The sequence below is a fragment of the Podarcis tiliguerta genome (assembly GCF_965153285.1).
Source record: "Podarcis tiliguerta genome assembly, chromosome: 3".
NCBI classification, from domain to species: Eukaryota; Metazoa; Chordata; class Lepidosauria; order Squamata; family Lacertidae; genus Podarcis; species Podarcis tiliguerta.
In genome coordinates, this window is record NC_139536.1 from 87,711,443 (window position 1) to 87,733,167 (window position 21,725).

Genomic DNA, 21,725 nt, shown 5'->3' on the forward strand with positions numbered 1-21,725 from the left:
TAAAGTAAACAACCTGTATTTGCAGTCATATAATTGGAGCTTACAACTCTAGCAACTGAATTCAAAATACTGCTAGGATCCAGAAGTAAGCAGACCTACTGTATCCCGAGGGACTTTGGACTTATACTTCTAAAACGTCTTCCACAAAAGTATGGCAAAGCACTTTTGAAAACAGCAGCAGGACTTCATAAGCTATTTGTAACAGCTCCAGCTAAGGGGAGGAAATCTACCACACCCAGATAGTTCTTTAGATCCCAGCCACTAGGGTTGGATGCTCAGATAGCTTAGTGGAACCTCTATGCAATGGAGCTCTTTTGTCCTACAGCCCCTTCCTTGAACCTCCAAAAAGCTTGTCCTCTGGAATGATATGTGATGAGACACAGGGACTCTGCAGCAGGTCACTTCTGAAAGACATCTGTGGACCCAAGCCATTGTCTCCAAGTTTAGGCTGTGACCCCCCAAAAGGTTAATAAAAAATGCATTTAATTTTACTGTATAAAATATTTTGAGATTCTGCCTCGTAGCTATGAACCATAGCCCTGTGCTTTGTCCTATAAACTAGGCATTTGTTTTATTTTAAAAAGCCTGTCTGGTGTACTGAATAGAAACACTGTATATAGACTACAGAGACTTGAGTTCAAATCTTGACTCAACAATGAAGATCAACGGGTGGCCTTCAATAAAACATCCTTCTTGTCTAACTTACTTCATAGGGATGCTGTGTGGATAAAATGCTAGCAAAAACAAGCATATTGTTCTGAAGTTCCTGGGACAAACCTACGATAAATAATATAAATCGGCATTTTAAAGGGAGGTGCTTGATTGTAAATAAATAAATGTAACACAAACTGGGAGAAGAAAAACATTTAGAAACTTTAGTTTTATGTTTGTAAGTACATATTTATGATAAGCGTCATACAGCAGTTGCATTCAACTCCCAAAGTACATACGCAGGAGAAGCAGCACACAGTACCTGAACATCTGTAGGAGTCCCCAAAAGCAAAAAAAATCAGTTCAGTGTGACAAAACACCCAAGGGGTGTGGAGTATTCTTAGCAGTTAGGTGAAGGGTTAAACAAAGAAAAGACAAACATACTTGAGTACAGCCCTATTATCATTTGCATAACATAATTCAAACAATGCACTTTCAAGTTCAGTGCTCCAAATTGCTTTCTTGAAATCCTTTCCTGGATCTAGAAGAAGAGAGATGCAGCCAGTTCCCCAATGTGACTTCTCGCTCATCTTCTACTCCTTGCAATGCAACTAGTTGTTGAAACAATGTGATGCCAAAACAGATAGCAACAACTGAAGCTGAACTTCCGACTTTGCTTCCCTTGCTTAATTTTTTTTTGTAAGGCTTCAGCTTACAGCAAAGTCAATGTCTCTTCTTGAAAGGCAAGCCAAATACATGTATTTCAAAGTAAACATTTATTTTACATTTGTGTAGGCCACACACAGATGTAGGACAATTTCTTCACATTTTGAGCCTTCCCCCAATGCACGCACACCATGTCATATGTACAGCAGTAGGTTTAGAACGATTCCTGAACTTAAGGTGCATAGGCAGATGAAGCCTTACGCTGGAAAGAGAACAGCTTATAAATTTGCTCATAAAATGACATGGCAAAAATGCCTTTTATGTTATCAAAGTCTTTTCACAACATAAACAAGTTTAAAATAATGTGTAAACTTGACTTCAGAACCAATAAAATAACCCTGCCACCCTAAATCAAATTATTTCCAGTATATATCTTTCAAAAAGATCCCCCATTTTTAAAATAAAATTCATATATATATATATGTATATATATACACACATTTATAACTTAAGTGTTGTTTGCTGTAATTTTTCATGCAAGAGTAAGAGATGTGACCTTCTTAGAGAGGTCTTTCTGAAAATGCAGTAAAGCTCTTCACTCGTGCAAAGAACAAAGGGGTGTACATCTTGTCGATGTCAAAAGAAGAGACTGCTGTTTCACCAGTAGACCTATAAAAGATATTACAGAAACACATTAGACCAGAAAATGGTACTGAAGACAAAATTCAGCTTCCCCCAAATCTTAAGATTTCATTTCATTTTATTAGTTTCTGTAACTTATGGCTGCAAAAATGGATCTGAAAGCCATGTGGTCCAACACCTTGTAAATGCCAGGGGGGGGGGGGGGATGGAATAAGAATTCCAGTAATCTCACGAGGTGCTGAGTAATGCCACCTCATAAAGCAAATAATTATTTGAACCATTAAAATTTACAAAAAACAAAACAAAACAAAACCCTTCAACTGTTAAGAATTAAAATAATCCAATCTCGATTTGTAAAAGCCTGGGGAAGCAAACATATCTTCAGTTGACATCTGAATACTGTATATAGTGAGGAGAACAAATTTATCTTCAAGGGAATGGCATCTCCAAAACCACGTGCCACTACCAAGATGACCCTGTTGTGCATGCCTGAACCATGGATTAATGCAGGACAACACAAGCAAAGCATCTTCCCCATCTATCTTAAGGACTGAGTTGACTGTACCAATCCTCATCTATTTACAAATTCTTGTAGTGGAGGAAATCCAATTGTTTTTCTTTCGCTAATGCATCCATCAGTGGAATGGGCGTAAAGGCAATTTTTAGCATTCCTCCCCCTGTCCCACAGACTGCTCCAGGACCATCCCTAGGGGCCCCCACCATGGCAAAGCCCCTACCATCACCACTCTTCCCCACTGGTAGAGGCTGATGGAGGGGCATCCTCACCTCCTCCAGGCACCAAACATGAGGAGTGGGACAGAAGAACTGACTACTCTCTGTTATTAATCCCAACAAACAGTATTCTTTCCTCTCCCCTTTTTATCCAAAATCTTACTTGTAAGTAATGTGACAAGAGTGATGAATCCAAACAAGCTTGTTGAATCTCTGGCGGCCACTGGAACACAGCTGTAGCCCTACATGAAAGCTGTGGTCAGTTTCTTGCACAGGGACACGACAGAAATATCTGTACTTGTGGTAGTCAATTGGTTTCTACATGGAAACAGAAACAATATAGTGCTGTCGAGAATATGTAACAGTAAAGATAGTTGCCAAAGCCGAAGTTAAGGCTGCCGAATAAATGACACTGCTTGTATATTTCCATTTGAAAATACGTAGGTTCTATATATGATAAGCTATCATTATCATAAAACAATCACAACATGATGGTCAGAACTGAGAACTGTAAGCAACAGAAGGCTTTCTGGGTGAAAAATCATCACCTAAGCAGTTTGAGTTTATTTTACAGAAAAATGGATGCTCTTTATATTTAAACGGCTTATAAAGATCAAAATATCTAAAACCAGACTTACAGTAGAAAGCTCCTATTAAAAACATAGCAGTGGAGGCCTGCAAAAAAATTACTGGAGGAAGACAAACAGACGAAACTAGGTCCTCCTCGGCACCCCTGCTGCCCTCAGCTTACCTCCCGTAAAGTCTTACCTCCACCTGAATTTCTATCCCTTGACTTCAACTGACCCTTGTCTACTTTCTCTCTTTCCCTGCCCTCTAAAATTCTGGTGTTTTACTATTTCTTGCCCATAAGCCCACATTCCTCCCCCTAAACCCGCAGCTAACAATCATTAATTATTTGGTTCAGAGCAGCAGCAACAACAGAGATCACAAATGAGGCATAATCCAAAGGCATGAGCAGAAACCATGTATTTGCCCAACCCCCTTCATTTATCTCCCTCATAAGAGATTACAAATTGTTGTTAACTCTGTCTACATTTAAATAGCATTTTAAGTAATTGGTAATTAGGTGATACCAGAAGGCAGCTTAGCATAGCAATAACAAAACAAAAAACTAAATTTATGGGTTTTAAAAAGAAAATTGAGGGCCTTCGTGGAAGTACTTTGGAGGTGTATGTATCCTCTATTTATTTTGAAAAGTTGTTTGCCTATCTGTTCTCTATGCATCTTGATACCTCTTAAGATATTGTAACCAAACTTCACATAATGGTTCTTGAGATTAAGAAGCAGGTTTTTGTCTATGTTTGGATAAAGTTTGACAACATTTTGAATCAAAATGGCAGGCTGATTCTATCAAAAGTGCACTGATTTTTTTGTGTGTCTTGGAATTTCCAAGCAACGCTGGGAACAAGGCTGATAGCTTCTTTTCTATTAAGAAATTGTGTTCAAGAAAGCATTTACTGCTTTCTTGCTATCTTAACCAATGTCTCAGTCCACTAGCATTTTGTTTCATATGTACCTCTTCCTTCTTCTTTGTCATTACAGCAAATACTTTGGTTTGATTGTCCGTATCCTGGGAAAGGCGATAATGGCCAAGCAGGATTGCATCCGTTCTAAGGTTTAGAAGGAAAAGACTCCATTAAAATATACTTCTCAAAGAGCTGACAATACTTCACAGATACTGCTTTCCTCTCTTTAAGTGACAACTTGGGGCTGCAACTCTCAAGCCACTTAATCTGTATTTTAGTTTGCTCCTGAATGTTAATGGTACAGTATTTTAGTGCTCACACCTTACTTTAAATCCTGACATCCCCCTTACTTAAAAGACGAGGCGCCAATCCTTTCAATGCATGACAAATAAAATTCTGTGATACATAAACTTAACACACCTTGTGTTTTTAGTTCGTAAACGAGGAACAATAGACTGAGGTTCTTCCGGAGTTGTTAGCATCATTACATGGCCATCTGGGAAGAATCTCATGTACCTACAAAATTAAGCAACATTAAGCCGGGAAGGATGATTTTCCTTTTGTAAAATCACATTAATTTGAAAGCAAAACAAAGAAATACAACTTAAACCAAGTTCCCATATATGTTTACATTTTTCCTACTTGAACACAGGTGATTATGCAGCAAGGGGCTTGTACCTGCATACAAATGTCTGTGCAGGACCACCAGAACTTGCCTGACCTCCTATTTCAAATAGTTTCTTATGTAACAACAGACTGCTCCCAAATGTTCCATGTTTGGGGATGTGGGAGTCTCAAGACCAAAAAGAGGCTCACCACACAGTGTTTTGGATCTTGGTGAGGGAATGCAGCAAAACAGCATAGGTCCCCATAATTTCAATCACAGAGATTCAATGGTGCTACTGGAGCTATACCAGCAGCACAAGCAGAGATATCAGTGTGAAGATTTAGCACTGGGGTGTCATATCCAAGAGCAGTTAATGCTCTGTATGCTCATAGTTTGAGAAACATGAAAGGGTTCACAATGTGAAATACTGAGTCCAAGTGATTTTCAGTGGTTTCCAACTGAAAATAGAACTATGATTTAGAAATTAAAACCTTACCCTTTATGAAATTATACATGAGCATTATTTGTCGTTAGGGTCTTATCTGCTGCAGTTATCACTATTAAGAATAACCAAGCTGAACTGCACGAAGAAGTAGTTGTACCTGTAATAGTCCACTTGGTGCCAAGCCCTATAGAAGCCATCAAGAGACTGTTCTCCTTGACGTATGTATGTTGTCTTGCTGATGTATACGCCTATGGAATAGGAAGTAAAAAAAGAGATATATAATCATCAATAAATTTATGAACAATGATCCACTGAGTTCTTAAATGATTCATGCTTAAGTGATAATTTTTTAAACTTTCAATTATATTATTCCATCTAAAAACCTCTTTGAAATCCATTGGATCTCTCACATAGTGATCCTCATCCTTCTCTTATTAATTTACATGCTGCAGTCCTATCCATTGCAACACAGTTGTAGTTAATCTAGTGGCATTAGGTCAATGCATCAAGAATGGGATATAGTCTCACCAACTCAACCACTTCAGTTTTACCAGTCATTTAACCCCTGGGCAAACTAACACTCAAACACTTCACATATCATTAACTGACCAGTTAACATATTACAGATATATTTAAATAAGAGAGAAAATGCTGCTGCAATTGTCTTAAGTGCTGCCTTTCTTGGTTAATGATTGCCTTACCATCAAATCGAACTCTAGGTCTTTCCAAAAACATTTCCCTCCATGAGGTATAAGGAACCAATTTGTTACAGGTCCTGCCCCAAACCTTCAAACAAGCCTGACGCCAGATTTCAGGGTCCCTAGTAAAAGAAAAGCAGACATAAGAAAACCCAAGGAAATTGAAAATACAGGGAAGAATGTATTTGGCTGTGATGAGAAGAGACTATTTATGAATGGCATTTCTGCTACAGTTTAAATTTATAGACCTGTATCTTCCCCACAGTAACAAAACTGTTAGACTAAAGTTTGGAAAAATGAACCCTACACACATTACCCGGGAATAAGCCTCAAAGAACACTGTGGGACTTACTTCTGAGTAAACTTGCATAGGATGGACCAGCCAATACTCTCATTTTGTTCGTTGCAGGAAGCAGACAGCTGGATGTGACATTGAACTGGTCTGCTCTATACTTAGCAAAACTACCTTTATAACATGGCTTTTGTTTTACATAGTTGCTGTTATTTTACTTTATTTTTTATTATAATTATAATTATTATAAAATTTTTATAGCGCCTCTCATCCACAAATCCCAGGGCAGTTCACAACATAAAAGAACAAAATATATTACAAAAACAAGAACAAGAAAACACAAATCAATAAGCCTCTCCCCTATTTTTATTCCAAGATAAAAGTCAAAAAGAACTATTCCATGAATCAAGCACAATTACAAGCACAAATTATTACCATTTTTAAAGCAGTAAATTTCATGGTTTCACAGTAGGTTTTAGTCTGTTTTTGTACTTAACACAAAGTATAAACTCTGTTTATGATTGAAATATCTTATTTGTTGTTTTAATAAGATTAAAATGTTCCTGTAATTTTCCATTTCTATGTATACTGTCCTGGAATTCATTTATGTGTGAGGGAGGTGACACTATAAAATAAACACATGCTTTAAAAATACTTGATCCTTTGGCCAGTCAATATACCAAATATTTTTAACCAAATACCCAACCCCGATTTAATCCAGACTACCAAACTATAACAGGTTTCTTAAATGATAGCTGTGTTTGTACCTGGCACAAATGTAGAAGCCTCTGCAGACCAATGATAACTGTTCTAAAGACCTCAGGTCCAGATCACTGGAAACCACCCATCGAAAAATATACATCATCAGCTCCATTGGCAACACTTTGGAAAAAACAGATAAATAGTAATTATATATAATTACTCCAAGCCTATTTTAGATAGCTACTTCCAAAAGAAGTGGTTCTTTGGATGTGTCTAAGAATTACTCACTGTTTATTTAGAATTGTACTATTTTAATAAAGATATCATAACTATCTTTAGCTACATTAAGCATAGTGTGTTAGTTCCAAACAGCTGTTTCTCCAGAGACTGCTTATATCACTAAGCAAGTTAAAGTACTGATTCTGCATGTCAACAAAATGTTTACATGAAGCATGCAGTCCTCTATCACCTGCAACAAAGAATTTCAGCATCTAAAAAGTCAACTCTCTTCTTCTGATGACAACTGTGTCGGATACATCACATGCTATCACCAGCATACAAAAAGAAAGAATAAGTAACTATCAAGAACACAACCAAGCAAGAAGTCTTTAGAGTGTTATTTAAAGGGATATGATTCTTAAAACCAGCAAGAGGAAGATGGCAGTGTAAGTTCTTACAGCAACTACTAACAAGCAGCAGATCATGGCCTTTACAAATAGGCCTCCATTCACTTGGGTCAGGAAGCCTATGAAATTAAATGCAAAAACAAAAGGTAGGATTAAAAATAACTGTAAACAAAATAAGAATAATAATCCCTGCATGTCCCTATTTTTATTACACATTTTCAACACTAAATATGTATTTTTAACATGGAAATTATAGTGTTAAGCCTATAGCATTCCAAATTATAACAACAACGAAGGACAGTTCAGACAGAGGTTTACCAGGCTCAAATGAAAACCCATGTCCACCTTTTTATTGTGCACACTATTTCAATATGAAAACTTCCCTTACCTGAGATATGAGTCTGATTCATTTCAAGCTCAGGCTGACACAGTTTGATGGATGATTCCTGAAGAGTAAATTGCTGTTGAAAGTAGGATAGAAGGTCAGCCACCTTGCTATCATTCTCATTATCTTCAATGCTAGAAGAAGGAAGCATAAAGAGATTAGATACAACAGCCCCTTAACCATGTTTATGCTGAACCTATTAATTTCAATTAATTTACTTCCATGCGTGTGTATATCTAGAACTGCAGCCTTGTTCCTGAAGGCAATGTTCTTTCCTATTTACATCATGTTCTAGAAACAACCTTTATTGGTTTCTGTCACCAATATTTATACTTGTCAATCTAAATGAGGGTTTTTCACCAATACTATTCTATATTTTTGTAAGTAAATTTCCAGACAGGCTCTTAGTTCTGGAAATTATTATGATACAGGTCAAACCTACACATATCTACTTAGATACAAGTACAATTGAGCTCAGTGAAACATGCTTCCAAGAAGATAAAGCTAAGGGTTCACTCTTAAGATTGCATACTTATTTGGGATTAAGCTGCATCAAACTCAGTGAAATTTATGTTTGAGTAAACAAACAAACAAACACACACACACACAGGGTTGTACTGTGCAAACTTAAACAGGATTTCTCGCATATAAAATAATAAATATGCATTCCTTGTACAGACTAGGCTTACAAACGAAATGTGTGGAAAGTCACGGCCGTGGAAATTAAAAAACTGAGGCAGTTTTATCAGTACAGCTCTTGGAAAAATCAGACAAAATGCTTCCAGAAGAGCAACTGAGATCAGAAAACGGGGAGAGAGGATTATCCTGCCATTTCTTTGTTCAAGATTGCTCCCTTTCAAGAAGTTTTCTTGCCCTTAATTGACAGATGCACGTAAACATGTATTTAGAAATTGGGGATAGGAAGAGGTATTTCAGTTAGATCAGGAAAAAGCACGCAAAGAACATATAAACTACCACCCCTGCTTCTGTAATGCAACTATCCTGACATGCTTATTCTGATTTTATTAAAGAGAGTCACTGGATTATAGCACACATGTCTATGTGTCAGGTGCAGTTTGAACCCTAGATAAATCACAGAAAACATGTTAGAATGATAAATACAAACTCTTTGTGAATTCTATGCCCTCTTGGACTCTCAACTTATCATTTGGCTTCTAATTTTTGTTTCAATGTAACTATGTGAATTTGTTGTTTGTTTGGTTATAAGTTGCCTTGAGCAGAATAAAGTGACTACCAAATTTAATAAATAAAGCAAAAATAAAAATAAACTTTGATCTAAGGTAAGTGTGCATAGTGCACAGCAACCTTGCAGAATACTTCAGAAGAGCAATAAATGAGATCTAAACCTAACCTTTTACCATCTGAGAGAAAACCAGTATTAATGAAGGCTAAAAACACACACACCAGATTTTCAGTTAATTTATATCTCTTGGCATTAAAAAAAAAAAGGAAAAAAAGACTATAACCCTGTTCATGTATTACAATAAACAATGGTATTTTTGTGATGGGCACAAGCCATAAGGAGCCTCAGGCTCTTGCTGATAAACCTTGGTTTATCACAATGTGCAAATGTGGGTGATGGCTGTTGTATTTGTATGAAAAATATATTTGTAAGTTTAATAACAATATGACGTGCACATTTTTTCAGAGGCTGCTTCCAGTGACTTTAACAGAGTTTACTCACAAGCCAAATCTATTAAGTCCTATTGAACTAAGTGCAACTTGTGTCTTAGGATCATAGGATCATATTTGCTTCAGAGTATGATCTAGATATAGTACAACACTCAAAATATTTGCAGGCAATATGAGTTGGATATTTAATTACTGTACAGCAACTTTTATTTAAAGATACATTATATGACACCTTTGGAGATCCTTTAGCATGAAGGATTAAAATGATCCAATTGTGTCCAAAACACAGCACTGCTAAATTACAGTGGTACCTCGGGTTAAGTACTTAATTCGTTCCGGAGGTCAGTTCTTAACCTGAAACTGTTCTTAACCTGAAGCACCACTTTAGCTAATAGGGCCTCCTGCTGCTGCCACGCCGCCGGAGCACATTTTCTGTTCTCATCCCGAAGCAAAGTTCTTAAGCCGAGGTACTATTTCTGGGTTAGCGGAGTCTGTAACCTGAAGCGTATGTAACCCGAGGTACCACTGTATATTTATTTCAATGGCACTTGGTAGCAGCAACTGTGCATAGACTTGCAACTTTACAGAGTGATTTTACACATGCTTACTCAGACATATGAATGTCTTACTGAGTTTGATAAGAAATCCTCTCTAGTAACAGCTTAACCCTCTGCAGTTAGGTGTATTTCAACCTACTGAATTCAGAGCACTTAGGCATATCTCACTGCATAGGACTAGGGTTTAAGTGTTTAGAATTGCAGCTATTTGGCATATTCCCTCATCAGCATCTTAAGCTTTCAAAATAATAAATATATTATACTTACTAGCTTTTCCCAATACTGTCACCATCTGGAGATCGGGTGTAGGTGATCTTAAACTCAATATCTGGGACCAGTTGCATAGCCAGACGATAGAACTTAATAGCTAAAAATAAAAGTAATGTATACTTAAATGAACTGCACTTACTTTACTGAGCATATGCATGAAAAGCATGCTTATTAGCACATTTCTAAGAAGGTTGTATCTAACAATGCTGAAAAACTGTTCCAAAGGGTCGCCCTCCTCCCGAGCACTCATAAAATACCAGGAGGCAGTAGGAGAGGTTGACCAAGATCAATATTTATTTCTGTAAAATAAATGCATGAATCCAAAGTTCATTATCATGAATGGCTACCATGAAATAAGCAGTGTGTAATACAAACACATATTGGGGACAGTCTATTCCCATGCACTAAATAAATGCATACAGTTGTACCTTGGTTTTCAAACAGAACACATTCCACGAAGTCTATTCAAATTCTGAAACGTTTGGAAACCAAGAAGTGGCTTCCGATTGGCTGCAGGAGCGTCCTGCAGCCAATCAGAAGCCAAGGCGGATGTTCAACTTCTGAGGCAAGGTTTGCAAACTGGAACACCTACTTCCAGGTTTGCAGAGTTCGAGTTCCAAGTTGTTCATGAACTAAGCTCTTCAAAAACCAAGGTACGATTGTATACACTTCTTACACCAACAAGGACCTTAAAGCTGAACCCCTGAATCATCAAAACTGTCCAAGGACATATGAAAGTAGTCACAATCAATCAAAGATTAAAATGTCAGCATGTCGCCTTCTATCAGTCAGGAATAGGGAATGCGGCCTTATTTTTTCTGGTCCAGTCAAGATCTGGAATAAGGTGAAATGGGAGACCAGAGAGGAGAAATAATTCCCCTGGCAACTGTATCTCACACTATTAGTTAATGCATTAGTGCATGTTCAGCTATCATTTTTAACTGACATCAATGGGAAAGATCCACGTAACTAGTCCTACAGGTTGAGGAGGGATTTGGACTTGTATGTCTTATACAACAGTCCCCAAACAGCATGACGAGCCGCATTTCAATCTCAAGAAGTTTGGAAGTTTGGAGAGAGTTTGTAACACAGCAGTAGCAGCTTTGCAAAAACAACTAAGTCTTTGGAAAACAGGCAAAACAAGTGAAGCATGGTTTATGCAGAGAAATGCATTACAAGATGGGCAGATAAGTTGGCCTTCCCCCTTAAAAGTTGCAGGTACACAATATGTCCATGGCCAATGTATAGCATCTATACATAAGCAATGCTTGGATGGAGTGAAGATTCTAGGCTACAGAGGCAGGCCTGGGTGTCATCAGCATAGACACTGAAAGCGTCTTTCACCACAAGGCCTATTTTTGCTCATATCAGATAATACAGTGTTTCGTGAAACCTGTATAAATCCACCAGTTCGTCAATGCAAGTTAGTTACTATCTCCTTTGTGACTATCCTCAAAGCAGCACTTGGGAGCCACCAGTGAGAACAGGGACAGAGAACCTATGGCGCTCCAAAAGCTAGTGAACTACAACTCCCATCATTCCAGGCCACTGATCATTCTAGCTGCAGTTGATGGCAGTTGGGTGTTCATCATCTGGAGAACACAGGTCGGTCTTTATAAATTTCATCTAGGCCTCATATATAGCCTGTGACATCTTGGTGGGCTGGCCAGTTGGCACTGGCCCATTAAGACATCCTTTTCAATGGTAGTTATTGAATGTCTCTCTAGTGATGTGTACCGGTCTCCATCATTATTAACCTGCAGAAGGAACTTGAAAACGTTCCACTTTGCAAGGCTTTTGCTGTCTGAAGAATACTGTTCCTGGAAACTCTAAGATCACTGAACGGAAGAATGTTTTAACTGCTTTTTGAATGTTTTTCACTGCAACTGATTTCAGGGTTTTTTTAAAAATGGTAATCGTTTTTGGAATGTTTTAATCTGTTTTACAGTGCATTCATTTGTTTTTAAATGGTGTATTTCTTTGCAGCCTTGGGATCCGTGGAAAGACTAGGGCATAAATTCAATAATAATCTGCACTATACACTTAAAGCAGCATCACACCACTTTAAACAGTCATGGGAAGAGGGACTGATTCCTAAATTACTCTGGAAACTAGCTTTGAAGGGAATAAGGGTTTCCTAGCAACTCTTAGTACCCTTAACTACAGCTCCCAAGATTCTTTGGGGAACGTTATGACTGCTTAGAATGATGTAATATGACTTTAAATCTATAGTGCAGATGGGGCCTTACTGACTGTAAAAAGTATAGTGGATGTTTCAACATGTCAGTGAAAATTATGTACTCTTATTCGCACTTAACCTTCTGTTTGAATGAAGGGAATGGATCAAATGCAGCTAGATTATAACTATGCTTTATTGGTTAAAGCATGGTGCTGATAAGGCCAAGATTGAGGGTTGGTCCCTGTATGGGAAAGCTGCATATTCCTGCATTGCAGGGGGTTACACTAGATTCTATGATATCAAATCCCATTGATTTCAAGGTAATTTATTTCTTGATCAATCAGTTAGGATCCCAATCTTAGAATGGTAGCTCCATTAGCCTCTTTCTCATATTATTCTTACAGCATCTTAAGGTCTAGCTTCATTTATTGTAAGTAACTTTTATAAAATATATTACTTTTTTAAGCATGTCATTTAGTAAATGCTAGGACTGGTATTGTATCCATTTATTTATTTTAAATGGTAACAGCAGCAGTGAATTTTATAATTTATAATGGGGCAGCTCACAAATGACCTTTTTCAGTTTAGCCATGTCCAAGTCCATTTTGAATCTACCCCAAATCCCACCCTAAAAACCCGGGCTCAATTTAGGAGGGGGTTCAATACAATGTGAACTCCCCTGAACCTGTGGGTATAGGGCAGTATGTAAATTTAATAAATAGTAATAACAACCCTTCCACACCCTTTCCAAAATCTAGAGGGGGAAAGAAAAATATAAGCAGTTAAAGCCACACACTCCTCCAACTCTATTGGGAATCATGAGAAAACATACTTCACCAATGCTTCCCAGTTCAATCCATATTGCATTATCATTTCCCATAATCCCTTATGACAACCAAGGAATGATCAGGCTTCTGCTATCAGGTGGCTTCCTTGCCACGGTCCTTGATAGCCTAAGTTTGGGAAGAAGGGTTTGAGGGCCTGCAGGCCACCTATTATTCGCCCACTATCAGCAACAGGTGTTAAATCTGGTTTGTTTTATACTTGGGTCCTTGGAATCCATCTGATGAACTTTAAGACCATTCATTTGAAATGGGCACATTCGGAATCAAGTTAGGGCAGAGCAATGGACTGCCTACTACATATATATCCCACCTCTTATCCAAGGAACTTGGGTTGCAAGGTTCTCTTCTCCATTTTAGTCTCACAACATCCCTATGAGGTATGTTAGGATGTGAGACTGTGACTGGCCCAAGGTCACCCAGTGAACTTCATGGAGTGGAGGTTTTGAACCCAGGTCTCTCAACACTCTAACCACGCTGGCTTATAAAGGCCTACTGGCATGCAATGGCCCCTACATGAAAGTTGTTATAACATGAAAGAGGCTATATGATACATGAAAGGGGATATAGTGTGCAAGTCATGACTCATGGAGTGTCCTACAAAAGGGCACTGTGGATATCACCAGAGTTGCAGCAATTAAAGAGATTAATTTTGTGAGCATCTCTTAAAGATTATGCTTCCCTTCCAGTAACCTTCTGTGTTGAGACTGTACTGTAAGGACTGGCACTCTACCATATGTTTATGGTATGGGTGCATCTTATCAATCTCTCTTTTATAGAATAGTACATATTGTTCCAGTGCATCTTCTAGTAATAAATGCACTTTCTCCGATCATCGTTCTGTCTCATTTTGCAGAAATACCAAGTTATTCACACACAAGAATTTTATAAAGTTTTTTATTTAAAAGAAAAGAAGGGTAAACATCACAGAACCAACAAGACTCAGGTGAACTAACCTAGCAGCCTGGAGTGTAGAAACCAAAATAGATGAGGTTGAAATAGGTGAAGTTGCGAAGTCTTATGCAGCAAATGCAGCACAGCCCAATACAGTCTTAGCACATCACCAAAACTGGATAAAATTCTATTATGTGGGGCAAGCTGCTTTATTTTTAAAATGTGGTATATGGCTAAAACTATCCTGTCCAAGCAATATTACATATTAGTGCAGCATCCCAACTGCACAAAGACAATATTCTATTGTATTTTAAAGGGTATACAAACAGTGCAACTCTATGTATATTTACTCTGGACACAGTAGAACTTTAAGACTTTTATTCACACTTAAGTGGGCATAGGGTTTTAGCCTAATGTTGTTCTTTGACAGGAATATCAATGTTAGGATCATTAGAAGTCATTCTTGAGTACGAACATTTTAATATAAAAGCATAACTTGCTACAGCAATTCACACAAGCAGCATGTTTCAAAGTGAAGCAACTATTTTAAGGTTCTTTTTTAAAAATAGGATTTAATAAGCATGGAAACTGGGACAGGAGCTAATTTGTTTTTTTTTAATATCGAAGCCTCAGAAAACCAGAGACAAGAACTACCCTCAACGAATAGAATAGTATGCTATTTTGTTCAGGTTAAATTTAGCAAGATCCTAAAAGACTGCCCACTGCTGCCTATTCTATATGTCAAGACTACTTCTCAAATTAGAATGCTGGTAAAAATCCGTTTCACACTGAACAATAAAAGTGAAGAGAGGGATCCTTAAGAGAAATCTTATTCAAGTCAAATTAGATATCACTTTGACTTTTTTCCAGCAAAAGAAATGGGATTATCGGCCAAATATCTCCCTTGTACAACAGCTTTAAATTTCACTATTTTTAGCCTTTTTAAAGACCCCTGAGAAGCTGTTTTCAGGCACCGACAGCATGTAATAATTTCCTGTATGAAACAGTAGAATTTCCTTGAGAGTTTTAACCAAAACTTCCTCCTAAGAGCATTCAAAAATGAAAATGACAAAAGCTGCATAACAGTATGTTTAGAAGGTACCTAGTCACATTGTGATCAGTAAAGCCATTTAGACACAGGCTAATATTTATGTGACTTTTTAGCACAGTATCCCTTCTGCACAGGAAGCTTTCCCACAGGTGTATATATTACGTTGTGCCAATTGGATATCAAGACACTCAAGGGTGAATTTGCATGTAGAAGAGCTTGCTTAGTTATGAAAGTTCACCAGTGTCAATAGCACCTATCTGCCACCGACAGATGCTGGGTTTCTAAATATAACCAAATTCAGTACAGTGGTACCTCTAGTTACGAACTTAATTCGTTCCAGAGGTCTGTTCTTAACCTGAAACTGTTCTTAACCTGAGGTACCACTTTAGCTAATGGGGGCTCCTGCTGCCACCGCCACACGATTTCTGTTCTCATCCTGAGGTAAAGTTCTTAACCTGAGGTACTACTTCCAGGGTAGCGGAGTCTGTAATCCGAAATGTTTGTAACCCAAGGTACCACTGTACTTTATATAATGGTGGCATGTTAGCACACCACAGGTGAGACATTCTTGGATTTTGAATCCTTCCCAAGTAAAGAAACCAGGCTCCTGACAATTAATAATTTTCTGCCAAGGAGTACTTGTCATTTCACACGTGCAGTGCTAATAGAAAAATGTAGCAACAACTTCTAGATATTCCAATACATGCTTCAAAATGAAATTGTCAGTTAAGTTTAAAAGTTCTTAAAAAGAAAAGGGCTTTAGAATCATTTATTAATCCTCACAACATCCCTGTGAGGTAGGGTACTGAGACATCTCTTCCCGCACCCTAAGACTACCTAATTAAATTAATGACTGAGCAGGGCATTTAACATGGTTCACCCAAGTCAAAATCAATATTCTAGCCAAGGCACCAGAGGCCCCATGTCATCTGAACTGTAGTTAGTGGTCCTTCACTTTTGCAACAGGATTCTTAGCCAGCAGATGAGAAAACAAAACTGCCTAACTTAGCTGTTTTCACAATTCTTTCCTCCCAACAATTACTGTACAAATAGTAGTTTTCACCCACAGCAGCCTATGAATTCAGTTCATAAGCAACAGTTAAGATCCAGAAATTTACTGAATAAAGATTAAAACACAAATATTAGATTACCTTCATAAAGAGCCCCATTTTGTTCTTGTTCCACTGCTTTCAGGAACAGTTCTCTTGCCTGTACAAAAATTAGTGAATTGTTTAAGAGTCCCTTGCCAGCAAGCCAAATAAAATTACTACTTAATCATAATATATGGCAAGTTTTATCAAATATAAAATTAAGACACACAGAAGTGAAGTTTATCTTGTCCAACTAAATTTAAATAAATGGATTGTGTTTGTGATATGTTATTTTCTTAACGTTAAATTTTCATCATCTCGCAATACCATTTTACTTCTACTATTTGTTTTGCAGTTTACAATTAATTCATCCATCTACGGTAGTTCTCAAACTAGCAGTAATTCCACTCAATACAGTGACCACAAGAGGATGTGCCATTGTGGATCTTTACAGCAGTTTTTCCAAGAGTAAGATAAAATTATGATTTGATACTATCATGGTGACTAGCATCTGCTGGAAAAAACAGTAACTCCTTGTAGATTCTACACCTAGAGCAAAAATCGATGACACATTAAGCAAGAAAGCACCTGCGGGATGATTTCCAAAAGTGAAGTCTAAGGCAGTTGTGAGAGAAAGCACAGTCATCAGAGCACATTACAGCTGCAATATTTCTGCCAAGTCTTGCAATTAAGAACAGAACACACAAATCAGGGAAATAGCAAGTTTTTCCAACATATTGTGTTATTTTTGATAAATAAAATTTGCTCTAAAATTTCCTAGAGCATCGAATGAAAAAGACACAGCAAAAAAGAAATGGGAAAGGGAGATAGTTATTGTCATTCCACTTTCCTTCAGAAGAAAAACTGTCTAGCTTACTATAAAAAAGCGATTGAGGTGAATCAAGTTCTTCAGCATTTTCGGTTTTGACATGCATCTTCCTTCTGTTATGAATTCTTCCTATTTACACATGCAAGTTAAATTAGTAGGATTTTTGTCATTTTTATCTTGCTAATTTATCTATCCTAGTAAAAATTTGTCCCCATCATTTTACTAATTTATCTACAATAAACATGGCTAGTCCCTTTTCTTCATTGAACTTGGATCCAGACAAGCATTTTAGGAACTGTGGGCAACATCTTCCAAATAAATATTTTAAAGCATCTTTCTGTATTTCCCAGCTTTAAGGGTAATACGTCCATATTCTGTTAATTCAGAAGATGAAACAGAATGAGAAAGTAGGGAGAGATGGCACAGCGGTAAGAACAGAAGTAGAAAAAGTAGCCCATGCTTTTAAAGTGCTTAGCCCATAGAGATTGCATTCCATTAGCTCACTGAAGATAAGAAGCTCAATTTCTTTACCTTTTCCTCTTTTGCTAGTTCCAGCTTTCCTTTGGTATCTACAGCCTTTACTGAAGGCCCTCTTGCCGACGTTCTGCAGGATCGAACCTCCAAACCCGTAGAGCTCACCCCTGGGGTAAGTTCAAACATCCATTGTGCTCTGAACATCTGGAGCTCTGCCTAGAAATCCAGAAACTAAATCCAATATTTGGGTAGACGTGTCTACAAGTGCAAGATATTTAGATAATTTCTTCCATGTAATGAAGCAAATGATTATTGGTATTTTACTTTTTAAAAAAATCTGAAGGTATTATTTATTCCAGTCAGTAAATGACATTTTGCTGCTGAATTTTAGTGTACTAATTTTAGAGTCTATATGTGAGAAAGAATCACTTTGCTGTGGGCCTTTCCAGGACAAATTTGCAAGTTTGGAAACAAGCAAAATAGATTCTGGTACATCTTGTCAAACCCAGTGCAACTGAAACATCACAAAAACATGGAATGCCAATAAATGGGTTCTGACAATCATCTAAACAAACGATTTACTATATAGTTAAGCCATCTCAGCAAGTGCTTTCTGAACAAGATTGCAAGGTCCTAATCACCAATGAATTTCTACTATTTTCCAAGCCAGTTTCTGAGTAAATATGGTGAAGAACTATTTTGGGGTATTTTCATTTGGTGAAAGTAATTGCGCTGGATCATTTAACTTGCTGAAAAATGAAGTGAATTCCTCAATCATTATTGCTGCTAAATTATAAGCTGCCCCATTTCCTATTTATTGTAAGAAAACTAAGAGTTGCAACATTCTTCAAATCCTTCGGATAAGTATGTGGCAGGTGTCACAATAAGATGCTAAGATGTCTCAATCTACACAAAAAGATAATACCCTAAAGGAAAAGGAAAAGTCTATTTGCAGAAAGAGCTTACTATAGCTCATTCTTCAAAGAGTGACCAATATACACTATGTCAGTATTTTAAAGCTTGGAAGTTAGAAAGAAGCCAGGAATTACAGCATTTTGTATGAATTAATGCACTCCCTCAGATTGTGAAGTATTTCTTATCCACAGATAGAACTTACGAGGCACGTTATCAAATTGCCTATCTGTTCAAAGCATTCATATACATTGGCTCTAAAGTGCTGATTGGGACAACTGTACCAACGAAAGGGCAAAAAATACACAGACCAAAGAACTAAATTATGCAGATGAGTCCCTGCCCTAAAATACAAAAGCAGACATACCTGAAGATTTGCTTCCCCAGACCTTTCATTGTCATCTGCTCTTACCATGTCAGAGTGACAATCTTCTTCACCTTCTGCCTGAGAGAATAAATCACATGAAATTAGTACTTAAAGTCACATTTTTAATGAAATTAGTATTGTCCCATAATTTGTTCTTATTCTACAAAACACCTAATCTAAAATCATACAGAATTTTTAAGTAGATGTTATAGATGAGCCACTATTCATACTCAAAGTATACCCTCTGAAAGTATTAAATATTATTAATCAAATAATAATAATAATAAGTACTTGCATGCAGGATTCTATGTCATTGCAACTCTGGGGTTTGTTCATCACTGCTTCATACTAATGAGATGAATATTAATTGGCTACAGTTTATTAATGGGATTGTTTACTAACTTAAGATTGTGCTCAATGGTTGACCTGTCTGCTGAAAGATAACCCCGTAGCTATTTTTAAATGAGATCTCTTCATGCAACAGATAAATAAAAAGAAAAACATAAAACAGGAGACATAAAACCATTTGCACAACCTTGCAGAAGACAACCAAAAATGTTTAAAAAACATTTAAAGATGTGTTTCCTAAGATAAGCTATCTTTTGGAAGAAAAGGTAAGTGGACAAATACTATTACTTACTATTAAAACTAAGACATCTATAGCTAAGCTCTGAAACAGGAACTTTTCAAGTGTAAATTTAACTATGTGGCATTCTAGGTAAAGAATTTTGTATTCACCTCATTTGTATAAAGCAGTGATGAACAAACACTGGAGTCACAGTAACTTGACGTACAATCCTGCATGCAAATACAGAACCTTATCAGACCATGCATGAAGTAATACTGTATTTTATTTGTTCCAGTCTTATATGCCATTTATATATATATATAAACCAAAATGAAGTTATTCATCCATTTAAAAAACAGCAACACTAAGCCTCAACAGTATCAAGACCATCAAGGCCTGGACAAATACACATGAAAATAGACTGTGTGTATGCAATTAGTGTAACAGCTGCAACAAAGAGCTGAAGGTGGAAAAATAAAAAATCCTCCCACTACCTCTCATGAAAGTCTCTTACTTCCTTTCACAGAAACCTTCAGCCACACTCACAAGAAAGCACAGAATCAAGATAGTGGGAAGAGGAGTCATTTTAGGCTGCTTGCTATTTGATATCTCATACTAGTTCTTGACAGGAATATTACCTGGATTGAGTTTTCCTTCACTGTGGGATCCTAAAACTCAGAAAAATCTTAATTGCAACCTGCTCAAAAGCAGATTCATACTGGCAAAACTGATGTGCAACACCACTCCCAGCTCAAATGACTCATTCTTGCTACTTGGGATATAAATGCATGACACCCAAGTTCTGAGTGCTCAATATATATACTGTATACAAACCTATTAACTCATTATCAGGTGTTAAAGAAAATCATAGATAGCTTCAACTAGACTCATCCAATGAACAAATTCAAAGTTTGGGACCAAAGTGCTTTCAAAGTGGCTCAAACATTCTAAAAATATCTTAATGCTAAAGTTTCCACTATTGTTTCACAAACAATCTTCCTCGAGTTCTGCGGGCCTCACTGGATGGATGGCATCAGCAGCTCTTGTATATTTATTATTAATATTATTTTTATTTTGGTTAGTCGCCTCCTCTCGCCATAGGCCACTCAGGAATAGAAGCTGCTGTTGGCAGTGATGAAGTCTTCTCCAAAGACCTGGGTGTTCAAGGCTGCTCCCTGTGTGTATGCATGTATTTAAGTATATACAATAATTCTACATATTCATATGCGCATATGCATACACACGCATATTCATATACATATATATGTGCATACACACACACACACAAAATAACAGCGGTCATATGTTTAATTTTGCATCTCGGTGCTCGTATAATCTGCCCCGGACTTCGAACATGATGGATCACTGGGGAGAACTTAAGAATTTCCCCTCCAACATTTCTCCCGATGACAACAGGGATGCCGTAAGGAAAAGCTGGATCAAGTCAGAATCCCGGGATCGAATCAGAAACCGGGGTGGCTTCTGCAAATCCGGGACGGCCCCTGACACCTGGGAGCATCTGCGCACGGGACGAAAAGGAGGGCAGGGAGGAGGAAGGCGCGTTCCGCCCCGACGTGCCCCGCCCCCGTCACGCGCCGCCATCGCCCCCCCTCCCTTACCATGCTGAGGCCGAGGCAGTTCCTACCCCAGGCCGCCCGTCCAACGGTCGTTCACGCGCGGCTGCGGGCGCAGTGGCTGTTTCAAGGCGCGAGCAGCCTCTTAGGCTGGTTCTTCGCGAGCGTCGGTGACGACCGGCAGCCGCGGGCCCCGTCTTTTGTGCCTTGAATAATGTCTGGTTTTTAAGTTTTCTTCACCCCCTCCTCTTACGAGCGGTTAAACAAGTCGGGAAGGGAATTTAGTAGAGTTCTCGGTCGGAGAAGCGGACCACGCAGCGGGAGTCACTGCGAGCGCGGCGTACGGCAGCCATTTTCTCAAGGAGAGAGAGAGAGCGAGAGCAGGTCGCAGGCAGGCAGGCAAGCGCGCGAGCGAGTGTCGCCAACTGAGCCGCGGAGCAGACGAGGCGCGCGGTGCCAGATGGAACGCCGTTGTGCGCACGCGCGCAAACCTTTCCCCTCCTCCCACTCGGGGCGCAGAACCAGAGCGGG

The 21,725-nt window shown here is 38.1% G+C and overlaps 1 protein-coding gene across 6 annotated transcripts; it reads right to left on the reverse strand.

The window, feature by feature from the left end:
• Positions 1-861: 861 nt before the first annotated feature.
• On the reverse strand, positions 862-21,721 carry FBXO9 (F-box protein 9). Of its 6 annotated transcripts, none has more exons than XM_083431719.1 (13): positions 21,240-21,721; positions 19,053-19,130; positions 17,831-17,989; positions 16,531-16,588; positions 10,411-10,510; positions 7,937-8,067; positions 6,988-7,102; positions 5,932-6,050; positions 5,388-5,478; positions 4,599-4,694; positions 4,229-4,322; positions 2,855-3,009; positions 862-1,986 (listed from the first exon to the last, which is right to left on the reverse strand). In XM_083431719.1, the coding sequence occupies exons 1-13, from the start codon at positions 21,240-21,242 to the stop codon at positions 1,878-1,880; spliced, it is 1,308 nt and encodes a 435-aa protein (XP_083287845.1). In that variant the 5' UTR covers positions 21,243-21,721; the 3' UTR covers positions 862-1,877. The 6 variants fall into 6 exon arrangements, 5 of the variants coding, with proteins under 5 accessions (XP_083287845.1, XP_083287846.1, XP_083287847.1 ...); XM_083431720.1 differs by having other exon boundaries at positions 21,266-21,660; XM_083431721.1 differs by lacking the exon at positions 21,240-21,721 and adding an exon at positions 19,791-19,845.
• Between the last annotated feature and the right edge of the window lie 4 nt (positions 21,722-21,725).